The 20,622-nt window shown below is 44.9% G+C and overlaps 1 protein-coding gene across 6 annotated transcripts in view; it reads right to left on the bottom strand.

Annotated features, from left to right (window-relative positions):
• The window catches only part of LOC109898885 (zinc finger MIZ domain-containing protein 1), a 195,076-nt gene that overhangs the window by 48,561 nt on the left and 125,893 nt on the right, over positions 1–20,622 (bottom strand). For 5 of the 6 annotated variants that reach the window (XM_031835561.1, XM_031835562.1, XM_031835565.1 and 2 more), the window contains one exon: positions 1,810–1,929. In XM_031835561.1, the coding sequence (XP_031691421.1) occupies positions 1,810–1,878 (69 nt within the window). In that variant the 5' untranslated portion in view covers positions 1,879–1,929. Of the gene's footprint in view, positions 1–1,809; positions 1,930–19,830; positions 19,973–20,622 lie in introns of those variants that run through there. The other variant, XM_031835563.1, reaches the window with a different exon arrangement.

The following is a 20,622-nucleotide window of genomic DNA, read 5'->3' as shown; positions in this document are numbered from 1 at the left end:
GAGGAGAGAGAGAGGAGGAGAGAGAGAGAGAGAGAGATGAGAGAGAGAGAGAGAGAGATGTCTGCAGCATTACAGGCAGACAGACATCAAAGCCTTCCGGTCCTCCAGTGAATGTCCATGTTTACCCCGTCTGGGGATCAGGCTGTTCATTACCTGCCTGAGTAGAAAACAGCTCAGCCTTCTGGCCCTTCGCCAGGACCCCAAACCAAAACAATAACCCACCAGCAGCATGTGGGCAGACATCTGTACTCACTCGCTCTTAGGTCTCAGAGCAGAGCTATCTATTACAGAACAAGATGTCAGTGAATCAGGGAGAGAATGAGAGGAAGACAGGAGTTGGAGAGAGATAGAGAGAATGGACGAGACTAAAACAGAGAGAGATCACCTAAAGAGTACGTGGAAAGAGACAGGAGTTTGAGAGAGCAGTCTCTTGCACTTAACAGGGCATCCCTCTCTATCTCTGTCTATCTCTCTCTCGCTGTCCCTCCCGCTCCTCTCGCTCAGCCCCAGTGCAACCTGATCTGTGTAGCTGAAGCTAATGGGAAGGCTAACAGATCACCACATAAGGCGATATGGTGTGTGTGTGTGTGTGTGTGTTTGTTCACCCACAGAGGTAGGCCTTGAGAACAGACAGCAATATCATGACCTCTGAGAGGGAGAAGAGCCTTTAACGGTGGGTCTTTGTAATGTGGAGATGGGTGATTGTGGAAGCAGCTGTGGACTATCAGAGAGAAATGATTGAGATGCAGAGATGAGAAAGAGGGAGGGGAGATGGAGACGAGATATGTTAAAGAGACGGAATGGAGACAGAGATGAGGAGGGAAGGGAGATGGAGAGATGGAGAGGGAGGTAGGGGATAGGGCTAGATGAGTGGGATAATGACATTATTGCTGGTTGATGTGAGTCAAAGAGCCTACATCTCCAGGGTGAGAGGGATCATACTTTAGTAGAGAAGTCTGTCTGTGTTGTTTTGGGATGTAAAAGGAGAGCAGGAGAGCAGGAGAGAGAGAGAGAGAGAGAGATGTCTGCAGCATTACAGGCAGACAGACATCAAAGCCTTCCGGTCCTCCACTGAATGTCCGTGTTTACCCCGTCTGGGGATCAGGCTGTTCATTACCTGCCTGAGTAGAAAACAGCTCAGCCTTCTGGCCCTTCGCCAGGACCCCAAACCAAAACAATAACCCACCAGCAGCATGTGGGCAGTCATCTGTACTCACTCGCTCTTAGGTCTCAGAGCAGAGCTATCTATTACAGAACAAGACATCAGTGAATCAGGGAGAGAATGAGAGGAAGACAGGAGTTGGAGAGAGATAGAGAGAATGGACGAGACTAAAACAGAGAGAGATCACCTAAAGAGTACGTGGAAGAGACAGGAGTTTGAGAGAGCAGTTTCTTGCACTTAACAGGGCATCCCTCTCTCTCTCTCTCTCTCTCTCTCTCTTTCTCTCTTGTCTTCTGCTCTCCTCTCTCTCAGCCCCAGTGCAACCTGATCTGTGTAACTGTAGCTAATGGGAAGGCTAACAGATCGCCATATAAGGCGGTATGGTGTGTGTGTGGAGAGAGCAGCTGTAGACTGGAGGAGTCTCTCCTCGTCGCATTGGAGAGGATTGACAAGAGCAAGAGGCAGTACAGACATCAGGGATCTACTGTACTTTAAAAATACTCTTTGATCCAAGCAATCCTTCTTTTAGAAATATCTGCCAATGCCACTTAGCATGCAGACAACTTAGAGATGATACACACCGTGAGGGAATTTGACCCCTCCATGTTTTGAACCCACAACCTTGGTGTCAGTTGCTTATGTCTCACCTGTTTGATACACAGCAGCCTGTCGTTGGTCTGCTGGATGTGCCGGTCCATCGACGGCAACGCGTTCATCTTGATGACTGCTTCCTGCTTCCTCTAGCCTAACGTGACGCCATCAACACTCTGGAAGACAAAGAGTTCGATTTGGTTAGGTACTGAGAGATATACAGCTTGGTTAGGGACTGAGAGATCTACAGCTTGGTTAGGGGACTGAAAGATATACAGCTTGGTTAGGGACTGAGAGATATACAGCTTGGTTAGGGGACTGAGAGATATACAGCTTGGTTAGGGGACTGAGAGATATACAGCTTGGTTAGGGGACTGAGAGATATACAGCCTTGGTTAGGGGACCTGAAAGATATACAGCTTGGTTAGGGACTGAGAGATATACAGCTTGGTTAGGGGACTGAGAGATATACAGCTTGGTTAGGGGACAGGTTGTTTAGGGACAAGAGAGGCAGATATACAGCCTGGTTAGGACATAACATTAGTAGACTATATACTTCTTTTAGTAGACTATATACTTCTTTTAGTAGACTATATACTGCTTTTAGTAGACTATATACTGCTTTTAGTAGACTATATACTGCTTTTAGTAGACTATATACTTCTTTTAGTAGACTATATACTGCTTTTAGTAGACTATATACTGCTTTTAGTAGACTATATACTTCTTTTAGTAGACTATATACTTCTTTTAGTAGACTATATACTGCTTTTTTTAGTAGACTATATACTGCTTTTAGTAGACTATATACTGCTTTTAGTAGACTATATACTTCTTTTAGTAGACTATATACTTCTTTTAGTAGACTATATACTGCTTTTAGTAGACTATATACTTCTTTTAGTAGACTATATACTGCTTTTAGTAGACTATATACTGCTTTTAGTAGACTATATACTGCTTTTAGTAGACTATATACTTCTTTTAGTAGACTATATACTTCTTTTAGTAGACTATATACTGCTTTTAGTAGACTATATACTTATTTTAGTAGACTATATACTGCTTTTAGTAGACTATATACTGCTTTTAGTAGACTATATACTTCTTTTAGTAGACTATATACTGCTTTTAGTAGACTATATACTTATTTTAGTAGACTATATACTGCTTTTAGTAGACTATATACTGCTTTTAGTAGACTATATACTTCTTTTAGTAGACTATATACTGCTTTTAGTAGACTATATACTTCTTTTAGTAGACTATATACTGCTTTTAGTAGACTATATACTGCTTTTAGTAGACTATATACTTCTTTTAGTAGACTATATACTGCTTTTAGTAGACTATATACTGCTTTGAGTAGACTATATACTTCTTTTAGTAGACTATATACTGCTTTTAGTAGACTATATACTGCTTTTAGTAGACTATATACTGCTTTTAGTAGACTCAGGACAGGAGTAATCTCGGAATCCAGAACCAAATAAAAATGTTTTGCTAGTTAGCTACTTGATTACTCAATTTGATGTTACTCAGCAATCCAGTGATGTTGGAATATATCCCAGATCATACCATCAAAACAACCCGAGTGTAACCGAGCAAGAAAATAAAGAAGACCATCGATGACAACCATCATCTACATGAACTACTTGTCCAACAAAACTCCAGGTCTCAATTACACATCACTGAGGGGGGAGAAGTCCCCCGCAAACCCCTGGGGGACATCACTGTAACCATTATCTCCCAGTAAAGAGACAGGCAGCAGCACACCTCCTGTTCAAGGTTATCAATCCTGTCTGCCCCTCTAGACTGATTTACTAGTACTGCTACTCCTCACAGCAGACAGCACAGCCTCTCTCTCTGTCTCGTTCACTCCTTCTGTCGTTTCCATCTCTCTCCCCACCTGTATATCCCACCTCTCTTTGTCTTGCTCTCTGTCCCTATCCCTCCCTCCCTCTCTCTATCGCCATCCCTCGCTCTCCCTTTCTCCTCCTTATCTCTCTTTCCCTCTAACCCTCTCTTACTACCTCTCCCCCCTCCCTCCCTGTCTATCCCTCTCTCTGTAATTCACGAGGCCATGCGGCTCTAAGAGAGAGGAGAGGATAGATTAGTAGATGTATTGCCGGTAAGTCAGTCACTCCTCCATCCCCATCACTTCCTCCATAACGTTTATCTCCATCACGGCTACAAATTCCTCAATACAAAGAACATAGCGAAATAATCCCCCATGATGCACTGGGGGAGCCGGGGTTCTACAGCGTTGCACAGAGCTGATAAAGGCTTAATTTTAAGAGCCCATGCTGAGAAGGAGAGAGGCACAGGGGGGAGACAGAGTGGGAGAGGTGAGCAGGAGATGGAGGGGGGGAGAGAGGGAAAATGGAAGGGGAGGATCAGAAAGATGGACAGACTGAGATGGATGGGACGGAGGAAGAAAGGAAAAGGGTGGAAGAGAAGGTGAAGGTGGCAGGGGAGAGAAAGTGAGGGAGGAAACGAGGAAAAGAAAGAGGGGGAGAAAGGGAGAAGAGATGTTTCTCAGCTCAGGAGCGTTGGGGACTGAATCTTATTGCATTTAAGGCTCGGGAGGAGAAAACACTCACACCTTTGAGCTTAACGTTGATTAAGCTCAACGTAAAACTTCAAAGGGACACCTATCGGAGGTAAAAGAGTGTATGTGTTTCTAAACCTAGGAGATTAGGGATTATAGGAGTAGAATTATCTGGAATATAGCCCACTCAAAGAAGTATATAGTCTACTAAAAGCAGTATATAGTCTACTAAAAGCAGTATATAGTCTACTAAAAGAAGTATATAGTCTACTAAAAGCAGTATATAGTCTACTAAAAGCAGTATATAGTCTACTAAAAGCAGTATATAGTCTACTAAAAGCAGTATATAGTCTACTAAAAGCAGTATATAGTCTACTAAAAGCAGTATATAGTCTACTAAAAGCAGTATATAGTCTACTAAAAGCAGTATATAGTCTACTAAAAGCAGTATATAGTCTACTAAAAGAAGTATATAGTCTACTAAAAGAAGTATATAGTCTACTAAAAGAAGTATATAGTCTACTAAAAGAAGTATATAGTCTACTAAAAGAAGTATATAGTCTACTAAAAGAAGTATATAGTCTACTAAAAGAAGAATATATATTGCATTCTCATTGAGAACTCACTTGCTTAGGACATGGGAAAACGTTGGACAAAACACAGAAAGCTACAGAGCCATGATCCATATGACCCCAAAAAACACGACATCATCTACTGTAACAGTGACCTTGTCACGTAAAAGTGCAAAACATACATTGACATTGTTGTAATCACAATAATATAGTATCTAGTCTCATCAGCAAATCAGTGTATTCCACGATATCTGGTGGAAAGACAGTGGAGCAGATCAGCGCTTCAAATCTGGCAAAGGAGTGTCCTCAGAACAGAGCCGTGTCCGCAGTTACACGAAGTGACCAGGAGGTGTCTCCCCACTCTCTCCCACTGCAAATCCTTCCCAGCCTTCTCACATAACATCACTCTGTCTGTAGCCTTTACAAGCGCTACAAATCCCCCCACCGCACCGCAGCCTCTCAGAGCCGCAGCCGCTTAGACCTGCAGCCAAACAGACCTGCAGATCTGGAGACCATTAGTAGGGCACACTCCAACCCTCCTCCCCCAATGCAGCCCATCAGACTTGAAAACAAGCAAACCTGCAGCCACTCAGAACTGCAGCAAGGAAGACCTGCAGTAGATCAGTGCACTACAAGCAGGGGCACACTGACTGAGCCCTCTAACCGCTGCTCCACTGTCTGACCTTGTGGCTATTGATGAACTGTTTCCCCTAACGACCCCATGCTTTAATGCTGTCCCTCACACCTCCATCACAAACCACAAAACCAGGGAGAAAGATAAGGATGGAGAAAAAGAGAAGAAAAATGGAGAGAGAAAGGAAGAGGGCTTCAGCCCCCCCTCAACCTCGCTTTCTCCATTTTTGACTCAACCCCCCTCTCTCCACAACCTCTCTCTGCCTCTCTTTCTCTCCATCTCCCCCCTGTAGGCGATGCCTTTGTTTGTGATCTCTATAGCAGGACCCTCCACGTCTGAGGGAAACCAAGCGAGGTGAAAACAAGGTTCTACATGGGAGGGAAGGAAGGAAGTAAGGAGGGAGGGGGCTGTTTCTGTGATGTAGGTAGGATGTGTTCATTCTGTCTGTCTGACTGTCCAGGCTAACACACCATCACTCTCTCTAACCCTCCTCTCCTATCTTCTTCTCTCTTTTCCTCTCGCTCCTCTCCCTCCCCCCAGAAATATGTTGTGCTGTCACGTACACTCACTGGACAGTTTACTAGGTACAACCATCTCGTACTGGGTCGGACTCCCCTTTGCATCCAGAACAGCCTGAGTTTTTCGGGGAATTCTACAAGGTGTCGGAAACGTTCTACAGGGATGTTGGTCCCTGCTGACCCGATGGCATCAAGCAGTTGCTGCAGATTGGACGGCGGTACATTGATGCTGTGAAACAACAGCCCGTTCCATCTCATCCCATAGATGCTCAATAGGGTTGAGGTCTGGGGACTGTGCAGGTACCTCCAAATAAACTGAACTCACTGTCATGGTCCAGGTGATCTTTGTCCACTCCTCAATTGTCCAGTGTTGGTTATCACGTGCCCATTGGAGCCGCTTCTTCTTGTTCTTAGCTGATGGGAGTGAAACTCGTTGCGACTCCATCGTGGACAAGGATCAACCAGGTGTGTTCCGAGATGCCGTTCTGCAGTTATTCGTCTGTTAGCTTGCACGATTCTTGCCTTTCTCCTACGACCTCTCATCAACAGGACTGCCGCTGACTGGATGTTTTTTGTTTGTCGCAGCGTTCTCTGTAAAGCCTAGACACGGTTGTGCGTGAAAAGCCCAGCCATTTCTCAAAGCTGCTTTGGTCACTCGTTTTGCCCATTCTGACGGTTAATCAAACAGTAACTGAACGCCTCAATCATATAACACTCTCTGTAGGAGCCATTATCGTGAAAGGGCTAGTGTACCTAATAAACTGGCCAGTGAGTGTACACCAGATAGGTGCAGTGAAATGTGTTGTTTTACAGGGTCTGGAGCAAATTTGTGTTAAGTGCCTTGATCAAGGGCTTAGACCTTGATCTTCGCCTTGTCGACTTGGGTATTTGAACCAGCAACCTTTCAGTTACTGGCCCAACGCTCTAACCATTAACCATTAGGCTACCTAGCACCCGCTCCTCTTCCCTCCCAGACTAAGGACTGAAAGAACATGGGTTAAATAACTCAGCACAAACACAGCTAGCTACACTCCATGTCCTCACTATCAAAATAACACTGAAATAATCGTCCACCATCTGATTTTTTCAGGGTACATTGATTTAGTCCCAAAATGTGTTTCACACTGTGTGTGTGTTCACTGAGAAGCTGCCTCCTCAATAACCTCATCAGCTATGTCGAGTTCAACTTCCCAGGCTTACACAAACACACACACACACCAACATGTTCACACACACAATATGTTGTGCATATTACAAGCCTTGAAAGCAACAGGAAGCTTAACATAATAACTTAACAAACCATAAAACCCCACCAATGCTGTAGTGAAGCTACTAGAAACACACCCACACACACCCCAAAACACAAAGCCCCCCCCCACCCACCCACACACACCCCAAAACACAAAGCCCCCCCCCCACACACACCCCAAAACACAAATCCCCCCCCCCACCCACACACACCCCAAAACACAAAGCCCCCCCACCCACACACACCCCAAAACACATAGCCCCCCCCCCACCCACACACACCCCAAAACACAAAGCCCCCCCCACCCACACACCCCAAAACACAAAGCCCCCCCCCCACCCACACATACCCCCACACACACCCCAAAACACAAAGACTTCCACCCCACCCACACATACCCCCACACACATCCCAAAACACAAAGACCCCCCCCCACCCACACATATCCCCACACACACCCCAAAACATAAAGACCCCCCCCCACACACAAAGACACCCCCCGCCCACACATACCACCACACACAAAGACACTCCCCCCACCCACACATACCCCCCACACACAACCCAACACACAAAATCACCCCCCAACCCACACACCTCCACCCACACACAGACACCCCCCCACCCACACATACACCCACACACATAGACACCCCCCCAACCCCCCCCCCCCCCCCCCCACACACACACACACACACACACACACACACACACAGTGGCAAAGTCAAAATTGATTATATATTACCAAAATGCACAATTGTAGTTTTTGTTGCATTTTGGTCTTAATTTAAGGTTAGGCATACGTTTATCAGTGTGGTTAAGGTTAGGCATATGTTTAGCAGTGTGGTTAAGGTTAGGCATACATTTATCAGTGTGGTTAAGGTTAGGCATACGTTTAGCAGTGTTGTTAAGGTTAGGCATACGTTTAGCAGTGTGGTTAAGGTTAGGCATATGTTTAGCAGTGTGGTTAAGGTTAGGCATACGTTTAGCAGTGTTGTTAAGGTTAGGCATACGTTTAGCAGTGTGGTTAAGGTTAGGCATACGTTTAGCAGTGTGGTTAAGGTTAGACACACGTTTAGCAGTGTGGTCAGCATGTTATGCATACGGTTATCAGTGTGGTTAAGGTTAGGCATACGTTTAGCAGTGTGGTTAAGGTTAGGCATACGTTTAGCAGTGTGGTTAAGGTTAGGGCTAAGGTTAGGTGTCAAATCAGAATGTACTGTGCCAGCTAGTGACTACCCTGCGGAGCTTCCTCCAGTATATGAGTCATCACACACACGCACACACACACACTATACCCTGCAATGAGCACAACAACCCAAGGGGTAGTGGGGCAAAAAATTACTGCTCTGACACAATCTCAGTAATATGAAATCACTGGAGTATGGCAGGGGCCAAGAGAGGCCAGCAACACTGCAGAGAGAAGGGAAATTATGTCTTTATAATATCACACACACCACACACACACACACACACACACACTGTGTTGTCTGTTCACACTGCTATGCTTTATCTTGGCCAGGTCGCAGTTGCAAATGAGAACTAGCCTACCTGGTTAAATAAAGGTGAAAAAGAAAATGAAAAAAATAAAATAAAATAAACACACACACACACACACACGTGAGGTAGTGATTTCTTATTTCCAGTGTAAATGTGAGAAAAGGGCCCAGTAGGAGTGCTGATCAAGGATCAGTTTTGCCTTTGAGATCATAATGCTGATCCTAGATCAGTTTGCATAGTCCCATTGGTCTGACGAGCACAGCGAGAGAGACTGCATTATTCACAAGTTTGAGTGAGAGGAGTGAAGCTACAGTATCACTACTTCTTTCTCTCTCTCTCTCTCCCCCTCTCTATCTCTCTTTCTCCCTCCCTCTCTCTCTCTCTCTCTGAGAGAGGTAAGAGAACAGGTGGAGAAGAGTAGGTACTCTGCTATTCTGTTCATCTTTGTATGTGTTGTATCCCTCAGCAGTCTATACAGCAATATTCCCCTCTTCTCTCCTTCATTGAAGGTTCTGTCATGCTCACTCCCTCCCCTCTCCTTCCTCTAAGTCCTGCCACGCTCCATCTCGCTCTCCATCCCTCCCTCCTTTCCCCGACCCTGTGAGTGAGCAGCCATAACAGCCAGTGGAATGGATTAATGTGCTCTAATGTAGTTTGGGCTGCAGCAAGGCACAGAGTGACTCTCTCTCTCTTTATTCTCTTCTCTCTCTGTTCTCTCTCTTCCTCTCACTTTCTCTGGCTCTCTCTGCAGTCATGTGTATCCAAACAAGCCAATCCAGACCACTTAGCTGAGCTGGCCTCTTTCCCTCTCTCTTCAGCTCGCTCGATCACATACACACACGCACACACAAACACACGCACACACACAAACACACACACAAACACACACACACACACTTCATAAACCTCTGCATTTACCCCAGTCATAGACTGCATACCTCTGCCAAAAAGGTAAACAATACCAATATTGCTATACCACAAAAGAACAACTCATGCTTCTGTTTGCTTACCTCATGTGACCAGTGCTGTAATGTCCAGCTATGTGACACCCAGCACTGCAATGCTGCCAGCTGGGTCTGATGATATCTGATAGTTGTTGGCTGGCTATAAATATGGACAGAGATTTAGGACAGAGCAGTACGCACACACACACAAAGAGCAAATACCTAAGGGACTATGGGGCCATACCACCAGTGTGTGAAACATTGAATAAGATAGAAGAGCATTGAGTACTGCATGTGCTGAGAGTAGGGGACAGGCTCGTTGGTGTGTGAGTTCTTGCACACGTGTATGTGTGTGTGTGTGTGTTTTTTATACTTTGATTTTATTATACTTTTTCAAAACAATTCAGCCATAACCATGTGTGTGTGTTTAAGTGCCTTCCCTGCCACAGAAGACCAATGCAGAAAGCCATCTATGAATTACAAAACCAGGTCGTCCATGAGTTGAACTGCACTTAGGAATCACATGACAGTCGATGAAGCCATAGAAACGTATTCTACAGAATGTTCCTGTGTTCTAGTAATGTAGAACTATAAATAACTGCTGATGGAGATTGTATGTCCCGGCAGACTAAAAGTGAGGATTCCATTGGACATGTGATACGACTTGTTGTCCCACTGAACTAGGCTGTGAGGGTGAAGAATACAATACAGGCCAATGTTACATATCCTATAATAACCCATGTACTGGGCGACAGTTACAAACCATGCCGGTATGGAGGAGAGGATGTACACGTAACCTTCTAATTAGCCACGGCAGAGAGGACATAAGAGGAGACAGGGAGAGAGGAGAATGTGTAATGTGATTGATGACCAGGGCTGGGAGGTCAGAGTAAGGCTAACCTAGAGGGCTTCTCTCCAACAGGACGGTTAGTTCACACACACACAGTCTGTGATTGCTGAATGGGTAAGCTGGGAAATACCATGTCCTTCAGTTTCAGCATTACCAAACTGCTGACCCAACAGCAATCATATACCCTTTGACAGAGAGAGACAGAGACAGAGACAGAGACAGAGACAGAGACAGAGGAGAGGAGAGGAGAGGAGAGGAGAGGAGAGGAGAGGAGAGGAGAGGAGAGGAGAGGAGAGGAGAGGAGAGGAGAGGAGAGGAGAGGAGAGGAGAGGAGAGGAGAGGAGAAGAGGTAACTTCCACAATTTGAGAGACAAGGCAAGAACGGCCTGCTACGCCATCAAAAGCAACATAAAACATCCCAATTAGGATATGACAAAAAATACTTGAATCAGATATGAATCCCATGGCCATTTATGGATGGGGTCCACTCACCGACCAAAAAGTCACAAAATGAGACGAACACCAAGTTGAGACCCTGCATGCTGAAATCTGCGAAAACATCCTCCGCATACAACGTAAAACACCAAATAATGGATGCAGAGCAGAATTAAGACGATACCAGGTAATTATCAACACCCAGAAAAGAGCTGTTCAATTCTACAACCACCTAAAAGAAAGCCATTCCCAAACCTTCCATAAGAAAGCCATCACATACAGAGAAATGAACCTAGAGAAGAATCCCCTCAGCAAGCTGGTCCTGGGGCTCTGTTCACAAACACAAACAGACCCCACAGAGCCCCAGGGCAGCAACACAATTAGACCCAACCATGAGAAAACAAAAAGTATTGAGTAGCTTGGATGAAAGGTGCCCAGAGTAAACGGCCTGCTCCTCAGTCCCAGTTGCTAATATATGCATATTATTATTAGTATTGGATAGAAAATACTCTGAAGTTTCTAAAACTGTTTGAATTATGTCTGTGAGTATAACAGAACTCATATGGCAGGCAAAAACCTGAGAAGAAACCCAAACAGGAAGTGAGAAATCTGAGGTTGGTCGATTTTCAACGCAGCCCCTATTGAATTCACAGTGGGATATGGATGACGTTGCACTTTCTAGGGCTTCCACTAGATGTCAACCGTCTTTAGAAACTTGAATGAGGCGTCTACTCTGTTGTGGGGCTGAATAGGAGCTGAATGAGCCAGGTGTCTGGCAGAGAGCCAAGGGCTGATCATGCGCAATTCACATGATAGTGACCTGCGTTCCATGGCTTCTCTACACACAAAGGAATTCTCCGGTTGGAACTTTTATGATAACAACACCCTAAAGATTGATTCTATACTTAGTTTGACAAGTTTCTTCGACCTGTAATATAACTTTTTGAAGTTTTCGTCCGACGTTCGGATGGACCTGCAAGAGCGTTTGGATTTGTATACCTAAGCCCTAACAAAAGTAGCTACTTGGACATAAATAATGGACATTATCGAACAAATCAAGCATTTATTGTGGAACTAGGATTCCTGGGAGTGCATTCTGATGAAGATCATCAAAGGTAAGGGAATATTTATAATGTGATTTCTGATTTCTGTTGACTCCAACATGGCAGATAATTGTATTTATTTTCTGAGCGCCGTCTCAGATTATTTCATGGTTTGCTTTTTCTGACACAGCGGTTGCATTAAGGAGAGGTATATCTATAATTCCATGTGTATAACTTGTATTTTCATCTACATTTATGATGAGTATTTCTGTTGAATTGATGTGGCTATGCAAAATTATTGGATGTTTTTGGAACTAGTGAACGTAACGCGCCAATGTAAACTCAGATATTTTATATAAATATGAACTTTATCAAACAAAACATACATGTATTGTGTAACATGAAGTCCTATGAGTGTCATCTGATGAAGATCATCAAAGGTTAGTGATTCATTTTATCTCTATTTGTGCTTTTTGTGACTCCTCTCTTTGGCTGGAAAAATGGCTGGGTTTTTCTGTGAGTTGGTCGTCACTTAACATAATCGTTTGTGGTGCTTTCGCTGTAAAGCCAATTTGAAATCGGACACTGTGGTGGGATTAACAACAAGATTACCTTTAAAACGGTATAAGATACACGTATGTTTGAGGAATTTTAATTATGAGATTTCTGTTGCTTTGAATTTGGCGCCCTGCACTTTCACTGGCTGTTGTCATATCATCCCGTTTTTTTATTTAACCTTTATTTAACCAGGCAAGTCAGTTAAGAACAAATTCTTATTTTCAATGACGGCCTAGGAACAGTGGGTTAACTGCCTGTTCAGGTGCAGAACGACAGATTTGTACCTTGTCAGCTCGGGGATTTGAACTTGCAACCTTCCGGTTACTAGCCCAACGCTCTAACCACTAGGCTACACCGTTAACGGATTTGCAGCCCTAAGAAGTTTTAATAAACTCCCATATCTACACTCTTAGAAAAAAAGGTGCCTTTCAGAACCTTAAAGTGTTCTTTAGCTGTTCCCATAGGAGAACCCTTTGAAGAACCCTTTGTTGTTGCAGGTAGAACCCTTTTGTACAGAGGGGTTCCACTTAGAACCAGATTTTTTAGTTTTTTACCTGGAACCAAGAAGGGTTCCCCTATGGGGACAGCTGAAGAACCCTTTTGGAACCCTTTTTTTCTAAGAGTGTGTGAGGTGAAATTCCACAGTGTGCCATTACTTTTGTACTTCAATTATTTGCACATTGCTACAACACTGTACATAGCTGTACATAGCTGTACATAGCTGTACATAGCCATAATATAAGACTTTAAATGAGAGAGAAAGGCCTGCTAAGCGTGTGCACAGTGTGTAATTACTGTACATCTGTTGTATAGAACATTCATCTCTGTGGATGACATGTGGCAAGGCGAACCCAGACCCGTATCAAAGTACACTGTTAATGCCTCCCGGATTCATTGACTCACATGATGTACACAACACGCATACTGAACATACAGCACACGAACACAAACAAAGTGTGCACGCAAACTGTGTTTTAGATGCACTTATGTAGCTAATCACTTGAACATCTCTGAGGCCATACAATAACTGTGCTGTTGCAGAAAAGGTAGGGGGTAATTACAAATGTGTCTGTGTGTATGACACACAGACAGGGCTGGAGAAGTATGCAATGCTGCTAAGTGGCTCTCTCCATTGAGGGTTGTGGCTTCCCTCTGTGTATGGTTCCCTCTGTGTGTGTGTTCACAGGAACTACTGTGTATAAACAGCAGCTTGCTGGGCGTTGGTTGGAGAGGCTTCAGGCCAGTGTGTGTGTCTGTGTGTATGTGTGCGTGTGTGTGTGTCATAAGAGAGACTGTGTGGAGAACATGTACTATGTATGGATGGGAGCAGTCTTAACCCTGTGTCTTCTAAACAACCAGTCCTGCACACACACACACACACACACACACACACACACACACACACACACACACACACACACACACACACACACACACACACACACACACACACACACACACAGTTTAGTCGTAGTACCTCTGAGTTATCTGAGTGCTAGCAGGCAAGCTGTAGTAAAAGCCACTAAAGACAGCTTTTCTGAGATGTCTGCTTCATAAATGGCACAATATTTCCCTACCAAGTGCACTACTTTTGACCAGAGCCAAATGGGAATATGGTGTCATTTGGGACACAGGGTGAACCCTCCATCTCTGAAGTCTCTTGATATGAATCAGGAGTCTGAACTGCTGTCAGAGAACCACTAACTGGTTATGCTCATTGTCTGGCTCTGCTGGAAATACACGCTCTGCCCAGACACTCTGCACACTGATCTTGCTCTGTTTGTGTCTGTTTGTCTGTCTCTCCATCCCACTCTCCTTCTCTCTTCCTCACACACTTCTCATTCTTTCCATTCCTCTCTATCCCGTTCCTATCTCTCCATTCCTCATTCCTCTCATTTCCATCTGTCCCTCACTCTATCCATCCCTGTTCCCCTTCTCTCTCTCTCGGTCTCTCTCTCTGTCCCCCCATCCTACCTCTTTCCTCCCTCTTCTCTCTATTCTCTCCATTCGTCTGGCCCTAAACCTCAGCCCCTGGGCCTCTCCTAGCTGCTCACTCAGATGGCTGTTACCATGACAACGCCAGTCTTTCAGCGAGCGCCAGGGCAAAATAATGAAGACAATGTGTTTTCCATTTAGATGAGTTTTCTGGCGCGCCAGCCGTAGAGGGAGAGATACGGAGTGTCCATCTTGCCTCGGCGGCTTTCACTGCAGAGGAAATGTAATAAGGGACTCCATCCCTCCTCCTCTTTATCCCTCTCCTTCTCCCTTGCTCTACCTCTCACACAATATCACACACACCACACAGACATTACAGTCCTCTGTAAGCCAGATGGGTGGTTCCCTGAGCAGCACCCTCATATATGGCTGTGGAACAGTTCGATTGGGAGTGGAAGGCTGAGAGTCTGGTAGGTAACAGAGGCAGAGACAAGGAGGTAAGGGGACATTTGTAACACACTGTGATTGTGTGTGTGTGCGCGTGCGTGCGTGCCTGCGTGCGTGCGTGCATGTGCGTGTGTGCGTGCGTGTGTGCGTGCGTGTGTGTGTGCCTGCGTGTGTGCGTGTGTGTGTGTGTGTGTTAGATTGGGAGTGGAAGTCTGTATCTGGCAGGTAAAGCAGGCAGAGAGACATCTACGTTTAACTCACTGTAACACAGAGGAAGCTGCCCGAGCCTTTCTGAAAGGGCAAAACCAATCATATTTAATGTATAATACTGAGAAGCCATCTCTCCCAGTTCATGTACAGGTCACATGGGCTGTGTATCGAATGGCACCCTATGTCCTAAATAGTGCGCTACTTTTCTAGGGATTCCTAGGGATCTGGTCAGAAGTAGTGCACTAAAAATAGAATAGGGTTCCATTTGGGACACAACCATGGTTTACATGTTGGGCTTAGCAGGCCTCTCTCTCTCTCTCCACCTCTCTCTACTTCTCTCTACCTCCCTCCCTTTACCAGAGACCACAGAGGAAGTGTGTTTGTGTGTAGGTTTTAGCACTGCTGCTACACAACACTAACAACCTCCTACACAGGGTCAACTACCTCACTGAGCAAGAGAGGGATGGGGTGTGGAGGGCGAAAGAGAGATAACAAGGGAGAGAAGGGTGGTATGAAGAGGGAGAGTCAGATAGAGAGAAAGAGAGAGAGAGAGAGAGAGAGAGAGAGAGAGAGAGAGAGAGAGAGGGAGGGAGAGAGGGAGAAAGAGAGGGTGGAATGCAGAGGGAGAGTCAGATAGAGAGAGAGGGAAGCGAGACAGGAAGACTGTGCGTGTGCAGGGATGAGAGGGGGAAAAGGAGAGAAGGAGAGGAGGAGAGGAGAGAAGAGAGGGAGCGACTTGGATGGAGTTTGGGTTGGAAAGCTGGCGTTCCCTTCAGGAAGTGTTGTTCCTCACCGCTCTCCATAAACAGTGGAAAAGCGACCCGGAGAAAATGTCCCAGACTCACTATTTCCACTGTAAACACACACACACACACACACATACAACCCTCTCTCTCTCTCTTTCCTGTCCTCTCTCCTTCTTCCTCTCCCTCCAGTCCTCTCCTCCCTGCACATGCAGTCTCTCCCTCTCTCCCCAGCCCTGCATGAGCACAGAGTTCTGTCTCTAATTGAGCTTTTCCAACCAAAGCACTTTAAACTCATACGTGGATGGAGTGTGTGTGTGTGTGTGTGTGTGTGTGTGTGTGTGTGTATGTACAGTAGGGAGAACAAGTATTTGATACACTGCTGATTTTGCAGGTTTTCCTACTTACAAAGCATGTAGAGGTCTGTAATTTTTTTATCATAGGTACATTTCAACTGTGAGAGACGGAATCTAAAACAAAAATCCAGAAAATCACATTGTATGATTTTTAAGTAATTAATTTGCATCTTATTGCATGACATAAGTATTTGATACATCAGAAAAGCAGAACTTAATATTTGGTACAAACCTTTGTTTGCAATTACAGAGATCATACGTTTCCTGTAGTTCTTGACCAGGTTTGCACACACTGCAGGAGGGATTTTGGCCCACTCCTCCATACAGACCTTCTCCAGATCCTTCAGGTTTCGGGGCTGTCGCTGGGCAATACGGACTTACAGCTCCCTCCAAAGATTTTCTATTGGGTTCAGGTCTGGAGACTGGCTAGGCCACTCCAGGACCTTGAGATGCTTCTTACGGAGCCACTCCTTAGTTGCCCTGGCTTTGTGTTTCGGGTCGTTGTCATGCTGGAAGACCCAGCCACGACCCATCTTCAATGCTCTTACTGAGGGAAGGAGGTTGTTGGCCAAGATCTTGCGATACATGGCCCCACCCATCCTCCCCTCAATAAGGTGCAGTCGTCCTGTCCCCTTTGCAGAAAAGCATCCCCAAAGAATGATGTTTTCACCTCCATGCTTCACGGTTGGGATGGTGTTCTTGGGGTGGTACTCATCTTTCTTCTTCCTCCAAACACGGCGAGTGGAGTTTAGACCAAAAAGCTCTATTTTTGTCTCATCAGACAGACCACATGACCTTCTCCCATTCCTCCTCTGGATCATCCAGATGGTCATTGGCAAACTTCAGATGGGCCTGGACATGCGCTGGCTTGAGTAGGGTGACCTTCCGTGCGCTGCAGGATTTTAATCCATGATGGCGTAGTGTGTTACTAATGGTTTTCTTTGAGACCTTGGTCCCAGCTCTCTTCAGGTCATTGACCAGGTCCTGCCGTGTAGTTCTGGGCTGATCCCTCACCTTCCTCATGATCATTGATGCCCCACGAGGTGAGATCTTGCATGGAGCCCCAGACCGAGGGTGACCGTCATCTTGAACTTCTTCCATTTTCTAATAATTGCGCCAACAGTTGTTGCCTTCTCACCAAGCTGCTTGCCTATTGTCCTGTAGCCCATCCCAGCCTTGTGCAGGTCTACAATTTTGTCCCTGATGTCCTTACACAGCTCTCTGGTCTTGGCCATTGTGGAGAGGTTGGAGTCTGTTTGATTGAGTGTGTGGACAGGTGTCTTTTATACAGGTAATGAGTAGAGAACAGGAGGGATTCTTAAAGAAAAACTAACAGGTCTGTGAGAGCCGGAATTCTTACTGGTTGGTAGGTGATCAAATACTTATGTCATGCAATAAAATGCTAATGAATTACTTAAAAATCATACAATGTGATTTTCTGGATTTTTGTTTTAGATTCTGTCTCTCACAGTTGAAGTGTACCTATGATAAAAATTACAGACCTCTACATGAAAACCTGCAAAATCGGCAGTGTATCAAATACTTCTTCTCCCCACTGTATGTGTCGGTTGGTTCTTCTATCCTTGTGGGGACCGAAAATCCCCAAAAGTCCCCACAAGGACAGTGAAAGAAGGAAAATTCTCCCTCATGGGGACATTTCACACACCCCCATGAGGACAAAGGCTTTTAAAAGCTTAGAGGTTTAGCGTTATAGTTACAATTAGGGTTATAGTTACAATTAGGGTTATAGTTACAATTAGGGTTATAGTTACAATTAGGGTTATAGTTACAATTAGGGTTATAGTTACAATTAGGGTTATAGTTACAATTAGGGTTATAGTTACAATTAGGGTTATAGTTACAATTAGGGTTAGGGTAAAGGGTTAGTGGTTAGGAGTTAGGGTTAGGAGTTAGGGGTTAAGAGTTAGGGTTAGGAGTTAGGGTTTAAGAGTTAGGGTTTAAGAGTTAGGGTTAGGAGTTAGGGGTTAAGAGTTAGGGTTAGGAGTTAGGGTTTAAGAGTTAGGGTTAGGAGTTAGGGTTAGGTTAAGAGTTAGGGTTAGGTTTAGGTTTAGGTTAAGAGTTAGGGTTAGGTTTAGGTTCAGGGTTTGGCGTTAGGGTTCGGCGTTAGGGTTAGGGGTTAAGAGTTAGGGTTAGGTTTAGGATTTAGGGTTAGGTTTAGATTTAGGGTTAGGAGTTAGGAGTTAGGAGTTAGGAGTTAGGAGTTAGGGTTAGGAGTTAGAGTTAGGAGTTAGGGTTAGGAGTTAGGGTTAGGAGTTAGGGTTAGGAGTTAGGGGTTAGGAGTTAGGAGTTAGGAGTTAGGAGTTAGGAGGTAGGGTTAGGAGTTAGGGTTAGGAGTTAGGGTTAGGAGTTAGGGGTTAGGAGTTAGGAGTTAGGGTTAGGAGTTAGGGTTAGGAGTTAGGAGTTAGGGTTAGGAGTTAGGGTTAGGAGTTAGGGTTAGGAGTTAGGGTTAGGAGTTAGAGTTAGGAGTTAGGGTTAGGAGTTAGGATTAGGAGTTAGGGTTAGGAGTTAGGAGTTAGGGTTAGGAGTTAGGGTTAGGAGTTAGGGTTAGGGGTTAGGAGTTAGGAGTTAGGAGTTAGGAGTTAGGAGTTAGGGTTAGGAGTTAGGGTTAGGAGTTAGGAGTTAGGAGTTAGGGTTAGGAGTTAGGGTTAGGAGTTAGGGTTAGGAGTTAGAGTTAGGTTCAGGGGTCCCCACGATGATAGAAGAACATAACGTGTGTGTGTGTGTGTGGCAGATGCCCAGTATTATTATACACAGACAGACGGATGGAAAGAACAGACACACGGTAAAACACATGCGCACACAAACACAAATCATGCATAGGCCTACGTAGGAGTATGTGTACACAAAAGCTGCAGAAAAACACACACGTGCAAACTTGCAAAAACACACGAACACGGCATGAACTATATACAGCAACACATGTACAATTTTAAGACGGCTTCGATGATTAGCTGCTCCATACGAGACTCTTCCCACACACATCCACTTCATTTGATGTACAGCATGTCATAGAGGAAACAGCTTTCTTTCCTCTCAACACAGCCTGATGGCACACTGTGTGTGTGGTCTGAGAGTCTGTCTGTCTGTCTGTCTGTCTCTGTGTCTGTCTGTCTGTGTGTGTGTGTGTGTGTGTTCTCAAACACTAATACATTATCCCACTACTACCAGCCGAGAGTCATACATTAGCACGTGTTAGCAAGGCAACACACTGTATCCGAAGACCCCTCGATCCCCACATGCACGCAAGAACACACACACACACACACACACACACACACACACACACACAAATCCCAGCAGATTTAAAAGCGTCACTCCATTAAATCCAGAGAAAAGCTGTTTACTAATCATCCTGTGTGAAGACAACAGGCAAGGTGAGAGGGTAGGAGGAGGGGAGAGAGAGAGAGGAGGGCATGAGGAGATTAGGAGGCATGAGACGGGTGAAAGAGAGGAGAACAAGAAAGGACAGAGGAAAAGCAAGCATTAAAAACATTGCCGCAAACACATTTACCTCAGAGCAGTAGTGAGGGCAGTTAGTGAGAAAAACACACCAACAGAAGTCAATACGGTGAGGACTGGGGTCAGCATGCTTCAGTTCGGCTGGCTGCTAGTCGAAGTCAGCTAGGCTAACCGAACGAGTGTGCTCGCATACTCCCTTAAAAGACCTTTATGTGAAAAATGAGAAAAAAGCAGCAATAGTACTGTTTGTCCATTTTGAGATGCCTTAGCCAGTATACGCTTCCTCAAAATAGTCAGAATGCATCTAAAATATCTAAAGAAATCGGTCATTTATTTTGACCTTTTTGCCGAAGATCTAACTAAGATGTTTGGTGCAGTATTTCTCAATGAAAAAATGTACATGAAAAAAAGTCAAAGAAATTATTGAAGAATCCCTACTGTTGACCAATCACCGACGAAGGGGGCGTAGACTTCGACTCAGAATTTCGGGCATGCCTCAAGAATAAATGCGTGCCCCAAACAACCAAAACAAAAATATGCACCAACTCTTGTGAACTGTTTCAGCTGGGAAGCATGCAGACGCCTCAACACACACCAACAGAAGTTAATACAGGGAGGACCGTTAGTGAGAAAAGGCCACCAAAAGTAGTAAAGTCCTCTGACCCTCAATCAGATCATTATGTTCCTGTTGACCTCAAAGCAGCAACGAGAGGAACTCTGGCATTATAGCATTACAGGGCTTTGATACAGTGGTGTCAGGCAGCACAGGCACGGCAGGTTACGTGAATTAAGAAATGTGAGGCCCGTTCTGCCACTATTAGAATCCATCCCAAATGGCACCCAG

Source organism: Oncorhynchus kisutch, linkage group LG11 (genome assembly GCF_002021735.2).
Source record: "Oncorhynchus kisutch isolate 150728-3 linkage group LG11, Okis_V2, whole genome shotgun sequence".
In the NCBI taxonomy this organism is placed as follows: Eukaryota; Metazoa; Chordata; class Actinopteri; order Salmoniformes; family Salmonidae; genus Oncorhynchus; species Oncorhynchus kisutch.
Note: the sequence above shows the minus strand (reverse complement) of the source record. Positions and strands in the feature narration are given on the sequence as shown.